The following is a 22,427-nucleotide window of genomic DNA, read 5'->3' as shown; positions in this document are numbered from 1 at the left end:
CCGCGCGCCCCTCCCCGCGGCGGCCGCGCGTCCAGGGCGGCGCGGAGCCGAGCGCCCGCCAGCGCCGCGCCTGCTCCGGGAGCCCGCTCCGCCGCTAGGTGCTTCTCGCCCACCTCGCTCTCTCCCCGCTGCCTCCGATGGCTGTGGCCCTGCGGCCGGAGCCCGCGCGCTGACGGAGAAACTTTTCCTGTCGTTTCTTCTCCCCACCCCCTTCTCGGAGAGGATTAAAAGTTCCAGGAGCCGGTGCCGCCCGTGCCACTTGGGTACTCGCCGGCGAGTTCCGAGTCTCAGCCATGTGCACCAACATAGTTTACGAGTGGCTGAAAGCGTTACAGCTCCCGCAGTACGCCGAGTCCTTCGTGGATAATGGCTACGATGACCTGGAAGTGTGCAAGCAGATTGGAGACCCCGACCTGGACGCCATCGGGGTGCTGGCTCCCGCGCACCGCCGGCGCATCCTGGAGGCTGTGCACCGGCTGCGGGAGCAGGACGCGGCCGCCGCGGGCCTCTATTTCACGCTCGAACCGCAGCCGGTGCCACCCGCACCGCAGGTGGACGCGGTGCCCCCAGGCCGCCGGGGGGAGCCGTGTGGTGGCTCAGCCCAGGGCTCTCGCGGGGACCCCTGTGGCCAGGCCAGCGCTCCCCGCAGCAGGGAGCTGGTGAGCTACCCTAAGCTGAAGCTGAAGATCATGATCCGGGATAAGCTGGTCCGCGACGGCATCCACCTGAGCAAGCCCCCGTACTCGCGCAAGGTAAGGAGGGGCCGCCAAGGGCGGCCTTGGGGACACGGCAGGAGGGGGCCAGGCTCGGCAGTCAGTCTAGTTGACAATTGAGAGACTAGGTGTTTGGGCTGTCTGCTTCTCTTCCTCTTTTTTTTTTTTTTTTTTTTTTTTTTTTTTTTTTTTTTTTTTTTTTTTGTTTTTTTTTTTTTTTTTTTTTTTTTTTTTTTTTTTTTTTTTTTTTTTTCTTCTTCGTTATCTGTGAATTCTTTCCGTCCTGGTGCCACTAGTAATAGCTGGTCAATCAAATTCTGAATCTAAATAGCTCTAAACTAGGTATATGATACCTTATAGCATTTGGCCTCCATTGTCAGGTCCTGGTAATGGGTACTTGCTTTTAGTGGCCGCCGGAAAAATCCTAATGCCTCAGTTCTTGGTATTGAAGAAGACCAAGAAGATGGGTCACGTGTACCTTATTTTCAGCCTTCTTTTTCTTTTTCTTTACTTTTTCTGAGTTTTGAGAAACTTCCCAAAGGAATGGGTGACTATTCCCGAAGAAGTAGGAGAATTCGGGACCTGGTGGTCTCAGTTCTGTGCTTTTGAGAAATGTACCCTTACCACGAACCTGGGGGTGGTGGGGGGAGCTAAGCACAGAATATGTGCCCACTCACAGGAGGCAGGTTCCTTAAGCTTAAGTATTCCGGGCTGATGGAGTGCTGAGCAAATGGGGTAACTGAGCCTCGGAATATGCTTTTGCAGTCTGTTATATTACTAGTTTGACTTGTTGATCCAAATGAAAGGAAGGTAGATTCTTCTAGAAAATCCGAGTGGACATGTTTGAGGGAGGACAGGAGGAAGTGACATTTCAGTGCCTAGAAAGGACTTTTCACACGTGAGGCCTGGCTACAGGTTCGTATAGCTGCTCCGTGAGGCTTGCGGACATGTGGAGCAGGGTTTGAACAATTAAGTATCAGAAAGTGTATTTTCACGCCAGAGCACTGTCTCCAGCTCCAAGTGGGTTGGTTTGGCTTAGTTAAGTAAATTGATTTGGCCTCATTTCTGAAGCCACCCTCCTAGTGAGTGCCAGTTTGGCAGAGACGCTGGCAGCACAGGTAATGTCTGAGGTTGCCTGGAACTCGCAGGAAAATGAATGTCTCCGGCTGAAAACAACCCGGGGAAGCCCAGCTGAAAAGCTGTGGCAAGAACAGGCAGCAGGCTCAGAGAGTAAACATAACAGCACAGGAAAAATGCCTTCTCTAAGTGCCGCCCCGTGGGCAGCATCAGCCCTAGAGGCCCTCTGTAGCCTCAACTGAAGATCGTAATGCCTAACCGAAGCATGTTCAAGGGTCAGTGCCGCAAAAAGTAGATACCGTAAAGAGGAAATCAAGGTTTAATGTTATCTACCTGTTACTTGCAGGTAGAGGAGGCAACTCCGATCACCTGCCTGAGAGTACAAATTGCTTTTATAGGGAGGATAGGTTAGGAAGAAGGTTTGCCTGCAACACGTGTCCCAGCCACCCACTCTGACGATGCCATCGAGGGGTGCAGGGTTCAGGAATGGAGAACTGTAATCAGAGGCTGCACTGGCAGCTAGCCTTAAGGATGTCCAGTGTGGTTAGAAGGGCCACTGTCAGCAGAACACAGGCTTTGGTCCAGGACCGAAGGTGGAGGGGGCCAGCTCAATGTTTGTTACTAATATACAGAAATAAAGTGAGCTTGCGCCAAGAGAAAGAGACGTGTACCTGAGCACATGGAGGGCTCAGTTCAACCCTGGACAAAAAGCGGCAGAGACATGCTAGGGCTGGTTTACCCTTCAGGACTGTTACAGTGCAGTGCCACTGAGAGGGTGGGGAGTGTGGGCTGTGGATGAGAGTGGATGGCATCAAAATAATGCATTTCGGTTCCACTATTGTAAGATAAAACAAGACAAGTCTAAACATCAAACCTAGAAGCTGGAAAGCGCTTAAAGGACAGGTGCAGTGTTTAAGCAGAGGCTTTGAGCTGTGATTCCTGCTTAGATCAACAAGTAGCATGGCGATGAATTTCCCTGTCTTTCTTTTGGCAGGATCTCTTGTTGCTTAGGAACTCATTGTTTAGCTAAGGCTGGTCTTGAACTCCAGATCTTCCTGGTTCTGTGATACTATTTACCTTCTATGTAAAGAGACATGGAAGCCTAAACTGTCTTCAAACACAAAATCCTCCTATCTCTGCCTCCCAAAGTACTGGGATTATAAGCATGAACCGTAGCTTTCAAGTTTACTTTTACCTAAACATCTCATAACAGTAATGCTTATTAATAAAACTTGTCCAGTTTTACTTCTTTTTTTTTTTTTTTTTTTTGCTTGTTTTTTGAGACAGGGTTTCTCTGTGAACCTGGCTATCTTGGAACTGACTCTTGTAGACCAGACTGACTTCAAACTCAGAAATCCATGTACCCATTTCTGCCTCCCAGTGCTGGGATTAAAGGTGTTCTTTTTGTATGTATTTAATTTTTCTGTGGGGGGCAGTAATGTTCTCATTACCTCCTTCAAGATGTTCTGTCGGGGGAGCAAAAAAAATATGGAACTGGAAAACATCATGGTAAGAAAGATGAGCACATACTGATGTAGTAATTAAAGAATATGTGCATGTGAAACTAAACAGACAACTATGGAGTAGCAATCATGTTACTCCTTTGGAATTCTCTGTTTATATATGAGGGCCTCTTAGGTTTTAGATGTTCAGTTGTGTGGGAATTTGATGCAGTTCTTTCTCTCATGAACAGTGCTGGGACTGTTTTCTTTAAAATGTGATCACATCCTAGTTCTGATTTTCTTCTGCTCCTTGGCTCTGTTATGGTCATGACCAGAATGTGCACTGCTCATTATGTCGATTTGGAATTCAGTTTGGTAGAGCAGGCTCGCTCTTTTGGCAGTCGTTATCATGACCAATCCTTGGGATGTAGTACTGCAATGAGAACACTGTGTGCTTGGAGGTAATCACGCCAAGCTGGTCATGGCGGGATGGCGAACCTTCTGCAAAGAAGTATGAGCTGAGAAATGTTCTCGAGAATGACCTGAAAGGACTGTAGAATTCGTATCAGTAAAACAGCCCAGGTTTCATGATCAGTGAACTAAACTATAAGTAAAAAAGAAAGGCTCTTCTGTTTTCCTTCATGTTGGAACATCAGGAGGCTGGGAATAGCAGGCCTCAAGTCAGGAGACACAGATGAGTCCTTTGGCTGCTCTTTTTAGGGTTTTCTATTGATTTCTACCTCTGCGATGGGACACACTTATCTGCACATATGTACAAATATAAATGCATATAATTTTCAGATGCATTTTTATGCATATAACTTTTTGTGACCACACTTCTCCATGCCACACCTTCTTTAGATTGCAGCTTACTGTTTTTGGCAATATGCAATCAATAATAATAATTCTACTAAGTAGTAATGTATTATTTAATAATTCTGTAAGCATCCTGCCCTCTGAGATTGTAGGGTTTAGCAGGAAAGACATAAGATAGAATCCACAATAATAACCATGTGTGATATTGCTTTGATGGAAATCATAGGATGCTATGAATAGGTGCATCACACTTTTTTACATGGAACTAGAAGCATGGGGTATATTAGCAGAGAGGTAGGAGGAAGTAGAATTCTGGAAACAACCAGAGGCCGTGATATTTCAAGGCAGAGAAACTGTTCAAGAACTGCAGCCAGGTAGGACATTAATGAAGTAGATTTATAAAGTTCTTTAAAATTTTAATTTATTTTTTATTGTCACTTTGTATGTGATACGTGTGTATGAGGGGCTGTTGCATGTGCCACGGCACATGTGTCAAGACCAGAACACAACCTGTGGAGTTGATTCTCCTCCACAGTCTTTAATTGAGTTTGAATTTTGGTCACTAGGTTTGCTCGTGAGCCATATTCTACTAAAGTTTTACCATGGAGAATGTCTTCTTCCTTCTCTACCAGTGGAAGGTATTTGAATTAGTATAGCCTAATGTAAAAAAGCTATAGAAATGTTTATCATCATTTACATGTTATTATAAATGCAATTGACAAGGTTCCATGGTAATAAGGCTGTAAGGGAGACTCAGAGGAAGAAATTTGGAGAGACAAAGTTGCTACAAAGGCTTCCGTGTGTGGAGGGCACAGAGCACTAGAAAGGAAGAGATCTTGGCAGAGACATGCTATGTCCTTTGGAATTTTGCCTGGGGTCTTGGCAGAAGCAGATATGACAGTAAATATTATTCCTCCCAAGAATTCCTTCTGCCTGTGTGACATTACCAGGACATATTGGAAGCTGGCAAACTTTATATTTTCACTTCAACTAATATCCTCAGTCTAGATCCTTCTAGGCTTTTTTGTTTTCAGCCCAATTGGAACACTGGAAAGAAGAGATGGGGAGAAAACAAAAAATTGACACTTTCTTGACAGTTTATGATCTATAGAGTTTTCATGAAGGTGGACCCTCTGCTGTCCACCAACCTGTTCATTTGTTATAGTCAACCATCCATACATCCATGCATCCATCCATGCATGCATCTGTCCATCTATCCATCCTTCCTTTCATCCATCCATCCTTCCTTCCATTATTTCTTTTTCTTTTTTTTAAACAAAATGTTACCTTTTTATTTCTTTTTTTTTCTTATCAGTTACATTTTATTAACTCTGTATCCCAGCCGTGTCCCGATCCCTCATTCCTTCCCCAGTCCCACCCTTCCCCATTATTTCTTTTATTCATCCATCCATCCATCCATCCATCCACTCATTCACCCATTCATCCTTCCTTCCATATATCATTCCATCCTTCCTTCTATTCATCCATCCATTTATCCATCCATCCATCTTCCAGCATTTCTTCCTTTCATCCATCCATCTATCTGTCCTTCTGTCCTCCATGTAACCTTCTTTCCTTCCTTCTATCCTTTAATCCATTCATTCACCCTTGCTTTCTTTAATCTGTCTACTTGTATGTTTTATCCATTGTTCCAAACACTTACCTCTCCTTTGTTCCATTTGCCCAATAGTGACTGCATGCCATGGGTTAGGCCCTAGGATTATGATTACAGTGTGCTACACAGACATGGTCTTTGCTTCTCTGTGGAGAGCATAGCCCAGTTCCTGACATATGGTAGTTGTATCATATCAAAGGTCAATGTTAGTTTTATAAACATTAGATGTAAGAGAATTTTATGTTAGTGTTTATTTCAGTGACAATAAGAATAAACTATAGTGAATGAGTAAATATAATAATGAATTTTTTTTTTTCAAAAAAGAGTTTATCCCTTAAGAGTTACTAAGAAGGATCAGGAATTAAAATGCTGGCCTTTTAGGACATTCAGAAAAAGACCTCTGCAGTGGGAGCAGATTAGAGGGAGTAGGCGGGTACTCTGGGTGTGTGGTATAGGGAGGTGCTCATTTCCAGGGTCAAATCAATTCCTTATGAAATGTCAAGTGTGAGTTGGCATCGCAAGCATTTCTTGAGTCACCACTAAGCAGGCTTCTGCTTTCCTACACTTTTTAGCTGCTCTGGAAGTAATGTGCTGAGGGCAGAGTTGTCATTGCTCTCCCAAACTCCACCAGCATGTTTTCCTTGAGTTTCATGGCTTTTGGAGTTCCTCAGGTGAGAATGGCACTGTGCATTCCTAAACCTCTGTGAACACTGTAGTATAATGCGTGGCACAGGCTCAGACAAGATGCTAAGTTTAAGTCCCAGCTCTGTTCTATGCTAGGTTACCTTTGGCAGCACTGAAGACTGCCTCATTGGGTTGTTAGGTGGGTTAAGATGAGCTCACACTCCTGAACTTACAAGATTGAAATCGTGCCAGTCCAGAGCTGCTCCAACAAATACCACACACAGGGTGTTTGGTGTTTAAAACAAAGCAAATTTGTTTTCTGCCAGTTCTGGAGGCTACAAGTTCAAGATTAAGGGACTAGCATGACCTTGCTTGAAAATCCTAAGGACTTGCAGTGTGATTCACCCAACAGGGTCTTGCCAAGGCTCCAAACAGTTTCTCTTTGTCTGCCCTGAACACCATCGGATCTACAAGATAATATGGCCCAAGTACTGAGTGACTTAGCTGTAGCCTGGCCCTGCTGGAGACCTTCTGTTGTTTGGGGACTTAGTCCAAACTAGCAGATTCTTGTGCTGTATCCTAATAGGATGGAGTTGCATACCCAGAAAATGCAGAGAAGCGCTTTGGGCTTTGTGCACTGTGCTCTCTCACGGTGGGAGGAAGCAGACTGCCACCTCTTATCCTCTTTGTCAGAAGAGGCATCTATCTCACTGTGTGCCACCCCAAACTGCTGGATGCCTGACAATTTCCCGAGGCAAAAGCCTTCTGCATTTTTGTCCGACTTCTTGCCTTCTGATCTGCAAATGCATCTCCAGCAGGGCTGGAGTCATTGTTTCATCTTGCTCACTTGCCCAAGCCATCACTGCCTCTCACCAGTGTGTGGTATTGTGTGATATTATTGTGATATATAGCTGGAGGTGTGTGTGTGTGTGTGTGTGTGTGTGTGTGTGTGAATTTTAATGAGCAAGAAGGATAGTAATCAACAGACAATAATATACTCATACCAGGACAGCTATTGTTATATATAAAAGATGTGAAGAGTATCCATTCATTTTCAGTTGATCTCACCACGTTCTCATTTAAAATACATTTCAGTTAGCCAGGAGCTGCCTATGTAAGATGGCCTAGGAAGGCAAAGTTAGCTTCTATTACCACAGAATCCTTGAACAGGAAAGGGGATTTCATGAACTGTAGTTGCATTCATCACATTAGTTAAAAAAAACTTTATCCTTGAAAAGTGATTCCTATAAATCTGTATCACAAGTGACTTAAAAGCATGAAAACCTTAGACCTGACGTGGCTCCTGATAACCCTTCAGTGACAGCTGGTTGTCTTCTCTTCTGGTGCTTATTCCCACTGCCAAGTTAAATGAAGTAGGGTGCTGGATCTGGCTGTGGAACTCTAGTCTTAGGATTCCTGCTCTGATCAAGGTGTGGTTTCATAGTCACAGCTGGGCTAATCACTTGTCTGAGACTGGTTGCAAATCACCTGTCTGGTTGCTTTCAAGGCTGTGGTAATTGGGAAGTTCAGGTGTCAGTTCGTCAATTCACTCAGCATAGTTGTGATCTTCTTTCTGTTGTCTGAGTAAGGCTAAAACAATTGTGTGTGTTGTGTGTGTGTGTGTGTGTGTGTATGTGTATTTTCCTCCAGAGAATCCAAGAACAATCACAGAATCTTGGAGATCTAGTTTAGAAATCACTGGCTTTGGGCTGTCTCTTAGGAGAGAGGTTAGTTTTTCTACCCCATCTTGGACAGTCCTAGCTCACAGAGTTTTTCTCATAGATCTTGGGGTTGGTTTCTCACTTCAGGTGAGGAATGCTGTTTCTGCCTTAGAGAGATGTTATACTCTTACTTTTGAGAAATGATTGATTTAAGTTCTATAATATTTATTAAAGGAACATATCAGGATTAGAGGCATGAACCATGACACCTGGCCAGAGGTGATGCACACCTGAGGTCAAGCAGTGAAGATACACTGCTGGCGTTGCTAGCTGAAGCAGAATGCTTCTGGTGAGCTGCATTAACAAGCATCAGAAAGAACATTTATTTGGCAGACAAATAGTCTGGCTTATGTATAAAATGCTTGGCTAGGTTGAACCCAGGTACTCTTATATCGAGGTTTGCTCATATGGTATGTAATCCATACAACGAGCTGTATGTAGCTGAATTCAGAAGCTATATACATAGAATGTCCTCCAGAAACCAAAGGTGGGGGCATCTGGCAATACTCATTTCTTTGCTAATAAGCCCACGATAAGAGTTTTCATATAAATGATGTCTAACCAATTCCATGTGATGAAGATTGTAATAATGAAAATTATTTCTTAAAAATAAAACTACTTCAAAATTGGGTTGTAATCTTTAAAATATTCACGTAGAAGATTATAGCACTGCTGAAACTTGAACCCCACACACAAACGTTTTTGGATGGTCTTTTGTGGTACCAAGTGCTGATTCTTCCCAGGCGGATCTGATTTGAGGTAAACATCTGCTATAATTGGAGCCAAATCAGGCAATGAAGAAGAATGTTCAATACACTGTGAGATGGAAGCATAATCTAACAACACAACAATGTAATTTTGCTGTAATGTGGAAAGTGGGCTTTAGAATGTGTGGCCTCTATAGTACTTTTTGTATTTTTACAACTGTAAGAAACATGCCCTTAGTGTGGATTCATGTTTGCCTATATGGAGATTTTCCTGAAGGATTTGTAACCTGCAACAGTCAATTCCGTGGTGTTTTCAAATACAAAAAGGACTAGTACCGATTTCTGCCAATAGGTGACCATGGTAAAGGCATCACTGGTGCACGGGAGAGGACTGAGGTAGACTGCGGAGGCATCAGTCAACTGTGCCGTACTCCGCATTCAGATGGTGCACGGTATCCTTAGGGCTTGGCATTTGCTTGTCCTTATGTTCTTGCAAATTCCTCCCTGATGCTTCCAAGTCAAGTCTTAACAGTGTTCAACTCATTCTTCCTTCACTTGAGTGGAAAAAATTGATGCTAAAGGCAGGAGTACATCCTAAAGGGTGCCCTGTGATTACAGAGACCTGTGTTTGCTCTTACAATGTAAGGCATGCTATAAAGTGATTTTTCTGAACTGTCACATGACGAAGATTAAGGTTGGCTCTTAAGACAACCAAGTGCTATCCTAGGGTACCTGGATGAGTACTTTCTGAGGTGAAGGACAGTACACTAGGGACTGTGATGCTCAGAGCTTCTTGAGATCTTGTGCTGGGTGAATTTCAAAGCAACACGTATTTATTGGCTGAAGCAGACTTCTTATTACCACTTTTGGTATTGAGGGGAAATGATTTTATCAGTTCTTTCCTAAGTGTTATGAAATGTTGCTACTTAAATTGACCACTGATTTGGGTTTGGGGAGAAGTAGGAGAGGAAATAAGATGATGTTTGTTTTCAGTCAATATAATAACTATTAAAGACCAGTGACTGTGGAACATGCCAAGAGGCATTAAGCATACAATTCGTCTTCCATAAAGGCAAAGTGACATCTAATAGTTTAAAGAGATCTCATTACCACTTCTAATTGAAACAAATGATCTGAGGATCTCTAAAAAACCTTACGTTAAATTTCCATAACGTTACTATGTAAGCTAAGTAAGATCTACTTCTTTCATACAGAGCGGGTCAGGAGGACAAGAAAAATAATTGGCATATATTCTCTACCAGCTAAACTCAGTGAGCAGAGGGTACAAGTTCTAAGGTTTTTTTTCCTCTAAGAACACAAGACTGAAGGTGTACCTCCATGCTTGACATCAAGCACATCATTATTCAGAATCTCGTTAAGATTTGATTATTTTAAATAAGACCCATGCAATAACTATTACTATTTTATTCATCCCTTGCTTCTTAAAACAATTAATAATTAAAATGAGATAAGTTGACTTTAAAGTGTTCACATTTAATGAAAACATGTCTTCTATTGAATAGAATTTTCTTTCACCTTTGTACTTTACATTCTATTTTACGCTTAAAAAATTTTAAAGACATAAACCCCAAGTGGTCACATAAAAATATTCGAGTTGAAGTAACCCACCGGTGCTGCTGTTTTGCTTTTACACATGGCGATATTATTGCCATGTTTTGGATTGGCTCCTTTTCTTGGGAATATGTGGTGCTGTCACGCAGGTCTGACATCCCAAGTTCGCTCCCAAAAGAATTCTTAGAGCCATTTCTGTGGATATGGGGCCAACTGTGTGACTGTGGGAGGCTCTGCATTACCTTAATCCACGGAGACCAAAGGCATAAGCTAAGGGCCGTGAACTTGAAGCTTATGCAGACTCCTGAAGCTCGACGTATGTTCCCTCGACACTGCCCAGAAGAAGAAGTATCTTGTCGTAGGTGAGAATTATTGATAGGCATGTACTTTGGTGTATAGGAGCATATGTATGTGAATATGCTATGTGTGTGTGATATAAACGTAGATGTGTGTGCCTATGAAAGCCAGAGGAGGTCATATGGGTGTCTTGTTCTACTTCTGCTTAACCCCTTTGAGATAGTGTTTCTTACTGAACCCAGAGCTAGGCTGGTGGCAGGTGCTCCACAGTGATCTATTGTTACACGTGTGTGGATCGTGCTTGGCTTTTTCAGGAATGCTGGAGATCTGAACCCAGGCTCCCATTCTTGTGCAGTAAAGGATGTTATCCATTGAGTCACCTCTTGGTTCCTATAGGGAAGCCATTTTGTTTCTAAGCAGCCATTTTGTTTCTACAAGCAGCAGCTGAGATATACTTTTCTCTGTTAGTGTGAAAAATGAAATCCTGATGATTTTAGAAGAATTATTTCTGCTGAAAATGATGCCCATACCCATCTCACAGACTTGCAGCATTAACTCAACAATATAAAACATGGTAAATATGAATGAGCTTTAAAGATTTAAGGTGTTCTTATTGCCAGTCTAAGTCATTATGCTTACGGAAATTTGTTTTTAAATGTTGGAGAGTGGAGCCACTGTAAAATTTGGAGAGCAATGTGGTGGAAAAAGAGAAACTGTAAATAGCCTATATTAAAATTTCTAGCATTACACTGCATGAAAATGTAAGTTTCACGTTTAAAACCATGTATGTGTAAGAAAACCTTGTCTGTATAAATACACAAAGCTGGGCCCATGTCAGCAAGTATCATGTGAAACCTAATTTTATTTAGCCTTGGGAAGATATAGTTGGCAAAACTGAACGTATTTATAGTGTACTGTGTGATATTTTTATATGAGTTCATTGTGAAATGAGTCAGTCAATTTATTCATCATCTCACTTATTTATCACGTTGTCTTGTGATAAAAAACATTGAAGATCTAATCTCCTAGCAATTATTACATGTACAAAACATTAATACTAACTCTAATCACTGTGCCGCATAATAGATCCCCACAATTTATCTTAATTGGAACTTCATACCCTTTAACCGATATGTTCCCAGTTATGCCCCACGTCAAAAGTGATTTCAGCACTAAGCTGTCTTACATGTCAAGCTGTCTTACAGTCATACTTGTCTTCAGCAAACTCTCTTACTGTGCTGAAAGCTGTGCACATTGTTATTGATTTTTATAATTTTTGTTCTTTGAAAATGTCATTTTCCCTCTTTTTAAACTGCATTTCTTTAATTACCGATCATACCCCTTTATGTTTGTGGTTTTCTTAAAATTACAGTTGTGTATTTCCTGTTCATGATATTCCCCCCCACCTTTTTATCCTCATCTGGTTGTTTGCCAGTGCTTTCTATGTATTAAGGACATTAATCATGTTTTAATAGAAGTTGCAAAGATTTTTTTCTGAACATTAGTATGTGTTTAGTTTAGAATCTTATGTATTTTTGCATTTTCATAGACTTAAAATTTTTATGTGTTATATGTTACTAGTATAACACATAAGCTATTACCTCTAAGCTAGAGGAATAAAGATGGTAAATATTCAAATAGAATGGAGTTAGGATTTTATTTATTATTTATTTGGAAGAGTGGTTTCATCTCACTGAGCTTCAGTCATAAAATGGCTATAATCTCACCCCCTTTTCAGGCTTCTGTGATGAATGACTGAGATGTAAAATGTGAGAAGAGCCTTATATGATACCTAGCATAGTGGTCATTCAAAACAACTGCCTGATGTTTTAATATTATGTATAACTTAATGATTGTAAGTTATTCTTAATCTGAAGGTCATATTTTTAGTTATTTACCTCTTTGCCCTTTTGTTGAGAAAAGATCATTCCTTCATACTTACAATTAATTTTAAAAAGTTTAAAACTCTAACAAGAACAACAACTTGTTGGATACAATGTCCCATGACATAATCCAGCTCTCAGGAGGCTTACACGTGGGAGAAAACAAGGTGAAGCCTAGCCTGGTGACTTCCAGGCTCACCTCAGAAACATAGCAAGACCAGTTTCCACCCAAAGGACCCACCTGCAATCCAACTTGGGAGTTGCAAGCAGGAGGATCAAGAATGTGAAGTCAGTCTAGCTCCGTGGAGTATTTTAGGCCTTCCTGGGTACATGAGACCTTGTCTCAAACAAAACAAACAAAAGAAACCCAGAGAAATATTTCCCCAACCCAACCCAATCCAACCCAACCCAAACCAAAAATCAAACTAAACAAACAAGAATTTTTGTACCTGTTATAACTGTTGAAACTATTGTTTTATTTGATTTTTTTATTTGACTTATATGCTTGCCTTTATATGAGTAAGACAGACCAATCTTGATTTTTGTGGTTGTTTTTGTACTTTTAAGCCCCATGTTGAAGTTCATTGTCAGTTAAGATGCAGATAAATACCTTTCTTGATTTTCTTAAAAAATTTCCGCCTAATTTGTCTGAATTTTATTTTGATATATGATATAATATGCTAAAGCTAGTCATAATTATGTTAGACACATCAGTGTCTCCCTTATTTACTGAATTTACATTTCTCATTTTTTCTAGTGTTAGTGCATTGGCCTCAGTTTATAAAATATGGGCACACACATGAGCGCAGGCACACACACGCAAATAATCAGTGTAGAAAACAAATTAAAAATAAGCTTTTATTTTCCTATTGATCTCCATGGTGAGGAATTATTGAGCTAACAGACTTCCCAATATGGAAGCGTTCTTACATAGCTTTATAAGTAATGCTGAAGTGTCTTTTGAAGCAACCTAGGTGAGATAAAGAATTAATATGATTTTTTAAAACCAATCCTTATCACATGTTTTCTGTTGTATCTTTTATTTTGTGAGTAATGCTTGGCATTCACCATTAATCATTTGATGTCTTCAACAATCATTGTCATGGTGTTGTTATATTTGGCTTTATGATAATACTTTTTTTCTTAATAGCAATATCTATTTAGGGGGTATAGGTGATAATTAACTATTCTTGGCTTCCACAGCCATCTTGTTTTGAACCAAAAAGCAGAGACTCTGGTGAAAGACAGTGGATCTCTTTTCATAGCAAGCAAGGAATTTTTTCCTTTTTGCTCTGTATAGTTAAGGAAATTTCTCCCAGGCTCTAGAAATATGTCCTCCTCCATCCTTTCACTCATCCTCTCTGTCCTTTCCCTCCCATTCCTACCCTTTTCCTGTTCCCAGACAACTCCCAGGCTGTTTAGTAGAAGATACGGGCTGGGGCTTCTTGCCAGATGCTCTGTCAAATTGAAACCCTTATAAGAAAAATTGAAGTGGCATTCATTTTAATTTAAATATTTGGCTTTGCATAGCAGTAACAGCTCAATGTGTAACAAAGGTAAAATTGGAAAACTCTACAAGAAATACCAATTTAACAAACCTCAATTTATATTTAAACTTTCACTGAAAGGTCAAATGGATGGATAGTTTTAAAAATAAAAAAGTCAGTGAAGCAAGGATTAAAAATGGAGCTTAGAAATAGTGTGTTTGCGGAGAAAAATGTGTAAATCAGGTGCTGAAGTCAGCTGAGTTTGCAAAAATGGATATACCCAACACTTCCCAAGCTCACCATCAATCATGTGATAAAGATATAGCCACTTTAAAGGACCCATGTATCAGCGCAGAAGGCAGCCCTGCTGTATTATGAAGTACTCCTCTGGGAAGCTCTTGATTGACAAAAATAGTACTGCTTTAAGTAGTAGCAATATTTTCATGGCCAGAAAGTAATAAAGCTATAGATGAGCCCGTGAAAAGAAAACATTTGACATAAAACAGCCCCAGAGCAGTTCTTGGGATGTGCTTCCTACAGGATTAGGTTAAGGTGGGAAGTAGCTCCACCCAATGTGGGAGCTGATAATTCAGTAAGTCACTAATTACATACAAAGACCCTGTCATTTAAAGGCATCTGAAGAGAGAATGGTATGACAGCCACAATGGATCACTACTTGCTTATGTTTGTGCACTAAGGAAACAAGTCAGGAGATGCCTCTTGCATCCATTATACATTAGTCTGGAGCCAGAGGGTATGCAAAGTAATTTACTCTTGGAGACCTACTTCATTACAGAGAGGTGGTGGAGAGTTGCCATTAGATTGGCTATGTTCACGCTCAGTTTTATTGCCATGTCATCTTAAATCAAGAGTTTTTACAGCTGCTTTTGGCAGAGCAATTTGGGCCAGAGCTAGAGATTTGTTAATGGAATTCTTGAATGGATACACTTACCCTGGAAACGAGTGAATTGAATCTTCTATCTTCTGATCACTTATTAAAACATGGTGGTACCTGGAGAGGATGGGAGCGCCACAAGGACCAAATATATCTGTGCATAGGGGGCTTTTCTGAGACTGATTCTCCAACCAAGGACCATGCATGGATATAACTTAGAACCCCTGCTAAGACATAACTCATGGCAGCTCAGTATCCAAGTGGATTCCCTAGTAAGTGGAACAGGGACTGTCTCTGACAGGAACTCAGTGGCTGTTTGATCACCTTCCCCTGAGGAAGGAGTATCCTTGCTTATGCCACAGAGGAGGACATTGCAGCTAGTCCTGGTGAGACCTGATAAGCTAGGGTCAGATGGAAGGGGAGGAGGACCACCCCTATCAGTGGACTTAGAGAGGGACAGGAGGAGATGAGGGAGTGAGGGTGGGATTGGGAGGGAATGAGGGAGGAGACTACAGCTGGGATACAAGGTAAATAAGCTATAATTAATAAAATCAAAATTAAAAAAAAAAACATGGTGGCTATGACACCCTGAACTGCTGGACCATATTAGGCTTACTATCTGACAAAAAGTGTGTAACTAGACCAGTGATGTAGTTCAGTTGTATTTGTTTAGTAAGCCAAAAGCCCCAGCATCTCCTTGTGGGGCATGCCTATAATCCAATATTTGGGAGGAAGAGACAGGAGAATCAGGAGTTCACCATTATCCTTAGCTATGTAACAAGTTCAAAACTAGCTTGGGTTACAAGAGACTCTGTGTCCAAAAATAAAACAAAACAACAGCAATTATGATATTCTTGGTCATTCCAATATAGCTGTTTTGGGAGTCATGCTAACTTATATTAAAAGAGATTTTAGAAAGAAGGGAGAGGATGATGGTATTATTTGCAAGCAGGCATAAGGAAAAACAAAAGCCTGCCAGTTAACGAAGGGTTCTCTGAAGATGTCTCATTGGGCTTTGATTTTTATTAATTGTGATTATTAGACTTATTTAACTTCATCAGACCAAATGTTAATCAGTTATGGACATGTTTGGGTTTCTTCCTCACATCTGGAGGGGAAGTCTTAGTTTGTGTTCTTTTCTTCCCTTACTTCATGAACTTGGAAAAAGAAATGCTGCTTTCAGCTCCCACCTCAATCTGCATTGAAAGTCAGCCTTGTACAAGTAAGACAGTGGGCAGGGATAAGCCAGGTCACAATTGTAATTAAGTGTAGTTGTTATTCAAGGATGAACTAATTCATTCAAATATCATGACAAGCCTCTGAGGCAGAGCTTATTTTGGTTGTTTTTATTTTGTAGATGAGGGAAATGAAGCTTAAAGAATTTGAGTGAATTATACAAAAGCAACTTTCACTTGAAAACTAGATGCATTGACACTAGAGCCCATGGCTGCAATTCTGACTAAACACATTGCATTGTGGGATTTGACAGTGGTCTCTGCCTATTGAGGCACAGGATGGGAAGTAGATACAGCCTACAGTTTTTAAGGTTTAATAAAGCTTGGTGGTATACCAAGTAAATTTCAATGATATAGAAGAATGAACCCATGTTTTATATTTAACTTTGAATATAATTTTTTCATTGACTCAAAATGGGTTTTAAATATGATAGACAACAGGAAAAGCAGTGATCTATAAACCAAATTATAGCAATTTGATCATTAAGTTTCTACCAAACTTGGGTGTTCATGGTCTTGTTCCATGTTCTCTTATGGTGCGAAGAGTTAGTCCTCACTACCCATGAATGTTTTCAACTGTGTTACATGCAGAGCAAAACGTTATCTCTCTTAGCAAAGCTCAGGGCTGAGTTCTAGCTATGCCAATGACTGCTAAATCCAGGCTTTCCTATGTTAGCTGATGATCCACTCTTAAAACCCAAGACTCTTCTTCCTTTTGATAACATAGAAAATAATATGAAGGCAGCAGTCATTTGATCAAATGGTTCTCTTTGTAGGCCAGTCCTAGACATTAATTGGGCTGCTGTTATAACCCACAGTATAGTTTTGAGTATCCAGTATGACTGTTTGACATCTAAGATAGAATTTGGAAACAGTTGATAGTCATTTTGGTAGAGAAATTAGCTTGTGAGGAATTTCCTTGTAAGATCCAAATCCCAACAATTAAGTAAACAATAAAATAAAAGCACAGTGCAAATTATTCAGTCTGGTTTTGTGAGGAGTGGATACCTGTAAGGGAACTATCCTTCTGATTGATCTGTGGGTAGTTTCACTGTTGACATAAGCAAGGTCTCTCAGCAATAATTGCTTTGAAAGATACATTTTGGCATATTTGTTTTTAATTGTTTGTTTTAAAATATACCTAAAACTTTCTCATAAGCAACTAATTTATATTATCATGTATTTGAATAATCTTGAGAGTAAATATTTGAAATTCCATTAGAATATCTTAGGAACATAGGAAACAGACAGTGCTTTGTGTAAGGGAGATTTAAGTTGTATCAATTCCTAACTGTTATATTAAGTAGCTCTGATGAGACTTGGCCTGATTTTTATCTGTGAAATGGTATGTTTTAATGGACATAAATCTAGGCCACCATCGAAGTTTTGATGGTGGACCCTCTACCAGTAACCATATTACTCAAACTCAAGTAGATGATTTTTACTATCTTCTCTGTCCTTCATTATGATCTCAGCCCATGTTAAAGGTGCCCTTCCTCCTACCCTACCTTCATTCTTGGTACAGACCCAGGATTCCACTAACCTTTCCATCCCTGTTTCTCCAGAAATGATTTGCAGCCTACTTTCAGGGTCCCCTCCTCCCAACACTCCACTCTCCAGGGATCCTTCTTTTTGGTATGAACCAGATTTCCCATCTCCTTCTAATAGTTCATTTCTCCTAGCTCATCTCTATACTTCTCTGCCATCCATTGACTTTCAGAAACTCTCTATAGCTGTCATACTTGACTAAGATCCCAAGAGGAGATCAGCAACCAAAGAACTGAATATGTACCCAACAAAGATAAAACCAGATAACAAGAAACACATCAGTTATATTAACTCTTGATGCCTAGACCCCATGGCAAAAAACATAAACACTAACAGCCAAAACAATATGCCTTCATCAGAACCCAGTTGCCTTTACTACTGTAGGCCCAATGAAATGTACCATAGCCAAAGCACAAGACAAGGACTTCAAAGTAGCATTTCTGAATATGTCCACAAACCTTAAAGAGAATATGAATAAATCATGTAACGAAGACTGTGAAATGAACACAAAGAAATAGGTGGATAAAAAAAACAAAAACAGTTTAAGATATGAAAGTAGAAATAGAGTCTTCAAAGCAGACCCAAACTGAAATAGTGGAAATGAAAAATTGAGGAAGCAAATAAAAACCTCCAAGGTAAACTTCAGCAACAGAGTACAAAACACAGATGTGGAATCTCAGGCTTTGAAGACAAGGTAGAAGAAATGTAAATCCCAGTCAGAGAAAATGATAAGCCAAAGAAATGAAAAGAAAAAAAGAAAAGAAAAATCTAAACACAAAGTATCTAGGAAATATGGTATACTATGAAAAAACCAAAGCTATGAATAATAGGAAGAGAACAAGGAGAAGAAACTCAGAAAATACATTTTTTTTGAATTTTATTTTTTTCTTATCAGTTACATTTTATTAACTCTGTATCCCAGCCATGTCCTGATCCCTCATTCCCTCCCAGTCCCTCCCTCCCTCCCTCATCTCCACTGTGCCCCTTGCCAAGTCCACTGATAGGGGGGACCTCCTCTCCATTCATCTGATCCTGTTTTATCAGGTATCTTCAGGACTGGCTGCAAAGCTCTCCTCTGTGGCCTAACAGGACTGCTCCTCCCTTGGGGGTGGGGAGGCCAAAGAGCCAGTCATTGAGTTCCTGTTAGAAATAGTTCCTTGTTCCTCTCACTATGGGAAACCAATTGGTTACTGAGCTACCACAGGCTACATCTGAGCAGGGGTTCTAGGTTACATTCATACATGGTCCTTGGTTGCATGTCAGTCTCAGAAAAGACCCTGTGCCCAGATATATTTGGTCCTTGTGGAGCTCCTATCCTTTCCTCATCAGACTAACTCCCCTTCTTTCTTATGATTCCCTGTACTCTGCCAAAGGTTTGGTCATGAGTCTTTGCTTTGAAAACACTGCTAGTTAGAGTCTTTCAAATGCACTCAGTAGACTCCTGTCAATGTTCAATGCACATCCCCTCTGTCTTTCAACATGAGGATTGGTAATCTTACCCCATGTCCGCTCTCTTGATTATCTTTTTTAGGTGTATAGATTTCATTATGTTTATCATATCTTATAGGTCTATATAAGTGAGTATATACCATGTTTGTCTTTCTCCTTCTGGGATATTTCACTCAGGACGATCTTTTCTAGATCCCACCATTTGCCTGCAAATTTCATGATTTCCTCCTTTTTGATTGCTGAGTAGTATTCCATTGTGTAAAAATACCACAATTTCTGTACCCATTCCTCCAGAAAATACATTTTTAAAAAGAAAATCATAGAAGAAAGTTTTCCCAATTTAAGGAAAGGAGCTGCCTATCAAGGTACAAGTAGCTATGAGTAGCATACAAAACACCAAATAGACAGGACCAGAAATTCCTATGACACACAATAATCAAAACTGCAAACATACAGATTAAGAAAGGATATTTAAGACTGCAAGGGCAAAAGTCCAAGCAGCATATAAAGGCAGATCCATTATAATAACATTTGACTTTTATTCTCAGTGTAGACTCTGGAAGCCAGAAGGGTATTCCACAAACTCTGAGACCACAGAGGCCAGCCCAGATTACTATACCCAGCAAAACTATCAATCACAATTAATGGTGAAATAAAAATATTTCATGATAAAACTAAACAAGCAATATATATCCGCTAATCCAGCTCTAGGAGGAAAACCATATCTAAGAAGACATAGGGACTAAATAATCCCAGAATAGTACATCAAAATGGGAGAGGGGAAACTCATACCACAATAACAAAGTAACAGGAATTGGTAAAAACTGCTCATGGATAACTCTCAATATTAGTGATCTCAATTTCCTAGCAAGAAGACACAGACTAACAGATTGGATTAAAATATAGGATCCATGTTTCTGCTGTTTCCAAGCAATATACCTCACTATCAAAGCTAGAAATTACCTTAGATAAAACTACTGGAAAAGGTATTCTCAGAAAATGAACCCAAGAAGCAAAAAGTTGTAGCCATTTTAAGATTTGACAAAATAGACTTCAAATTAAAATTAATCAAAAGAGATATGGTAAGATGCTACATACTTATCAAAAAAGATTTCACCAAGAGGATATTACAATTCTAAACATTTATGCACTGAATATAAGAGTACCCAAGTTCATAAAAGAAACACTACTACAGATAAAATCACATACTGACCCACACACTGTGAGAGTAGGTGACTTCAGTACTAAACTCCTGCCAACAAACAGGTCACCCAAACAAAAACTAAACAGATAAATGCTGGAGTTAAATGATAGCATAAGTCAAATGGACCTAGCACGTATTCACAGACCATTGCACCCAAACACAACAGACTATGCTTTCTTCTTAGCAGATCATAGAACTTTCTACAAAATTGAAATAAAGCAAGTTTCAACAGATACATCCTATATCCTATCTGACAACCATGGATTACACCTGAATATTAACAACAGAAAGTATACAAACTCATGGGAGCTGAACAACTCACTATTGAATGTAGCAAAGGTGATCTTGAATTTCTGTTCCTCCTGCCTCTTTCTCTTTGGGATTGCAGGTATGTTCTATCATGCCTCATCTTATGTATGGTTATGTAAATAATGCTATTTACATTCCTAGCCTTTCCTCTACTTTTTTTGTATGTGGTCAAATAGATATCATTCTTAATTAAATACCCCCAATAATAGCCAGCAGAAGAAATAGGCATATTTAAGAAATAGATAAAGTTTATATCAGGATTGGCTACTTTTTTCATGCAATGTTTTACATTCAATAAAAAATTATAAGATAGAAAATAGGAAGATTTGAGTTACAAAGAAATGGGTCACTATAACTAATCATGGAAGTGGTCAAGAAGCTGGAATTATCAGATACAAATTTTAAAATGGCAGCTAAATATAAAATGGAAGATACTAGTTTAAAATGTCAATTATATAAACTAGGTACCATGACATACAATTCTGCATAGGATAATTGTATTTCTCTATGACTCTAAGCCTTAAAGTATACTTTTAATGAAAATTATGTTGTTGAGGAATTATATTTTAAAATGAAACTATAAGAAAATAAAGCTCTTGAGGTAGCACTATTCCTAATTGTCTGAGAAAGTACCAGATTGATTTCCAAAGTAGTTGGCCAAGTTTACATTCCCACCAGCAGTGGAGGAGGGTTCCTCTTTCTCCACATCCTCTCCAGCATGTGGTGTCACTTGAGTTTTTGATCTTAGCCATTCTGATGGGTGTAAGGTGAAATCTCAGGGTCATTTTGATTTGCATTTCCCTGATAGCTAAGGATGTTGAGAATTTCTTTTAAGTGTTTCTCTGTCATTTGATATTCCTATATTGAGAATTCTCTGTTTAGCTCTGTACCTATTTTTTTTTTAATTGGATTATTTGATTTGTTGCTGTTTAACTTCTTGAGTTCTTTATATATTCTGGATATTAGCCCTCTGTCAGATAGGGTTGGTGAAGATCCTTTCCCAATCTGTAGGCTGTCGTTTTGTTCTGATGACAGTGTCCTTTGCCAATAGAGACCTATGTATGAATATGCAGCTTTACTTAAAATATTTCCAAAGTGGAAGCAACACATATACCATATACCATGTAGTTTAAAAGCCTCAGGTGGTCACATATTCCTGGTGTGGAATAAGCTCAGCAATACAAAGAACTACCCTGCCAGTGTACCCTACAACAAAGGTAAACCTCAGAGTCACTGTGTCAAATAAGCCAGACACATTTGCATTCCCACCAGCAGTGGAGGAGGGTTCCCCTTTCTCCACAACCTCTCCAGCATGTGTTGTCCCTTGAGTTTTTGATCTTAGCCATTCTGATGGGTGTAAGGCGAAATCACAGGGTTGTTTTGATTTGCATCTCCCTGATGGCTAAGGACATTGAGCATTTCTTTAAGTGTTTTTCTGCCATTCTACAATCCTCTACAGAGAGTATAACTCCATGCCCCATTTTTTAATTGGATTACTTGATTTGTTGTTTTTTAACTTCTTGAGTTTTTTTTTAATATATATTGGATATTAGCCCTCTGTCAGGTGTAGGGTTGGCAAAGATCCTTTCCCAGTCTGTAGGATGTCGTTTTGTTTTGATGACAGTGTCTTTTGCTTTACAGAAGCTTTTCAGTTTTATGAGGTCCCATTTATTGATTGTTGCTCTTAGAGCCTGTGCTGTTGGTGTTCTGTCCAGGAAGTAGTCTCCTGTGCCGATGAGTTCTAGGGCCTTCCCCATTTTTTCTTCCAACTGATTTAATGTGTCTGGTTTTATGTTGAGGTCTTTGATCCACTTGGACTTTAGTTTTGTACAG

At 39.9% G+C, this 22,427-nt stretch overlaps 1 protein-coding gene across 2 annotated transcripts in view; it reads left to right on the top strand.

Moving 5' to 3' along the window:
- Positions 1–57: 57 nt before the first annotated feature.
- The window catches only part of Samd5 (sterile alpha motif domain containing 5), a 434,888-nt gene continuing 412,518 nt past the window's right edge, over positions 58–22,427 (top strand). For both annotated transcript variants that reach the window (XM_055608078.1, XM_055608077.1), the window contains exon 1: positions 58–752. In XM_055608078.1, coding sequence (XP_055464053.1) covers positions 294–752 — 459 coding nt within the window. In that variant the 5' untranslated portion in view covers positions 58–293. The remainder of the gene's footprint in view (positions 753–22,427) is intronic.

The sequence above is a fragment of the Psammomys obesus genome, unplaced genomic scaffold (assembly GCF_907164565.1).
Source record: "Psammomys obesus unplaced genomic scaffold, mPsaObe1.curated_primary_1811, whole genome shotgun sequence".
Taxonomy (NCBI): Eukaryota; Metazoa; Chordata; class Mammalia; order Rodentia; family Muridae; genus Psammomys; species Psammomys obesus.
Note: the sequence above shows the minus strand (reverse complement) of the source record. Positions and strands in the feature narration are given on the sequence as shown.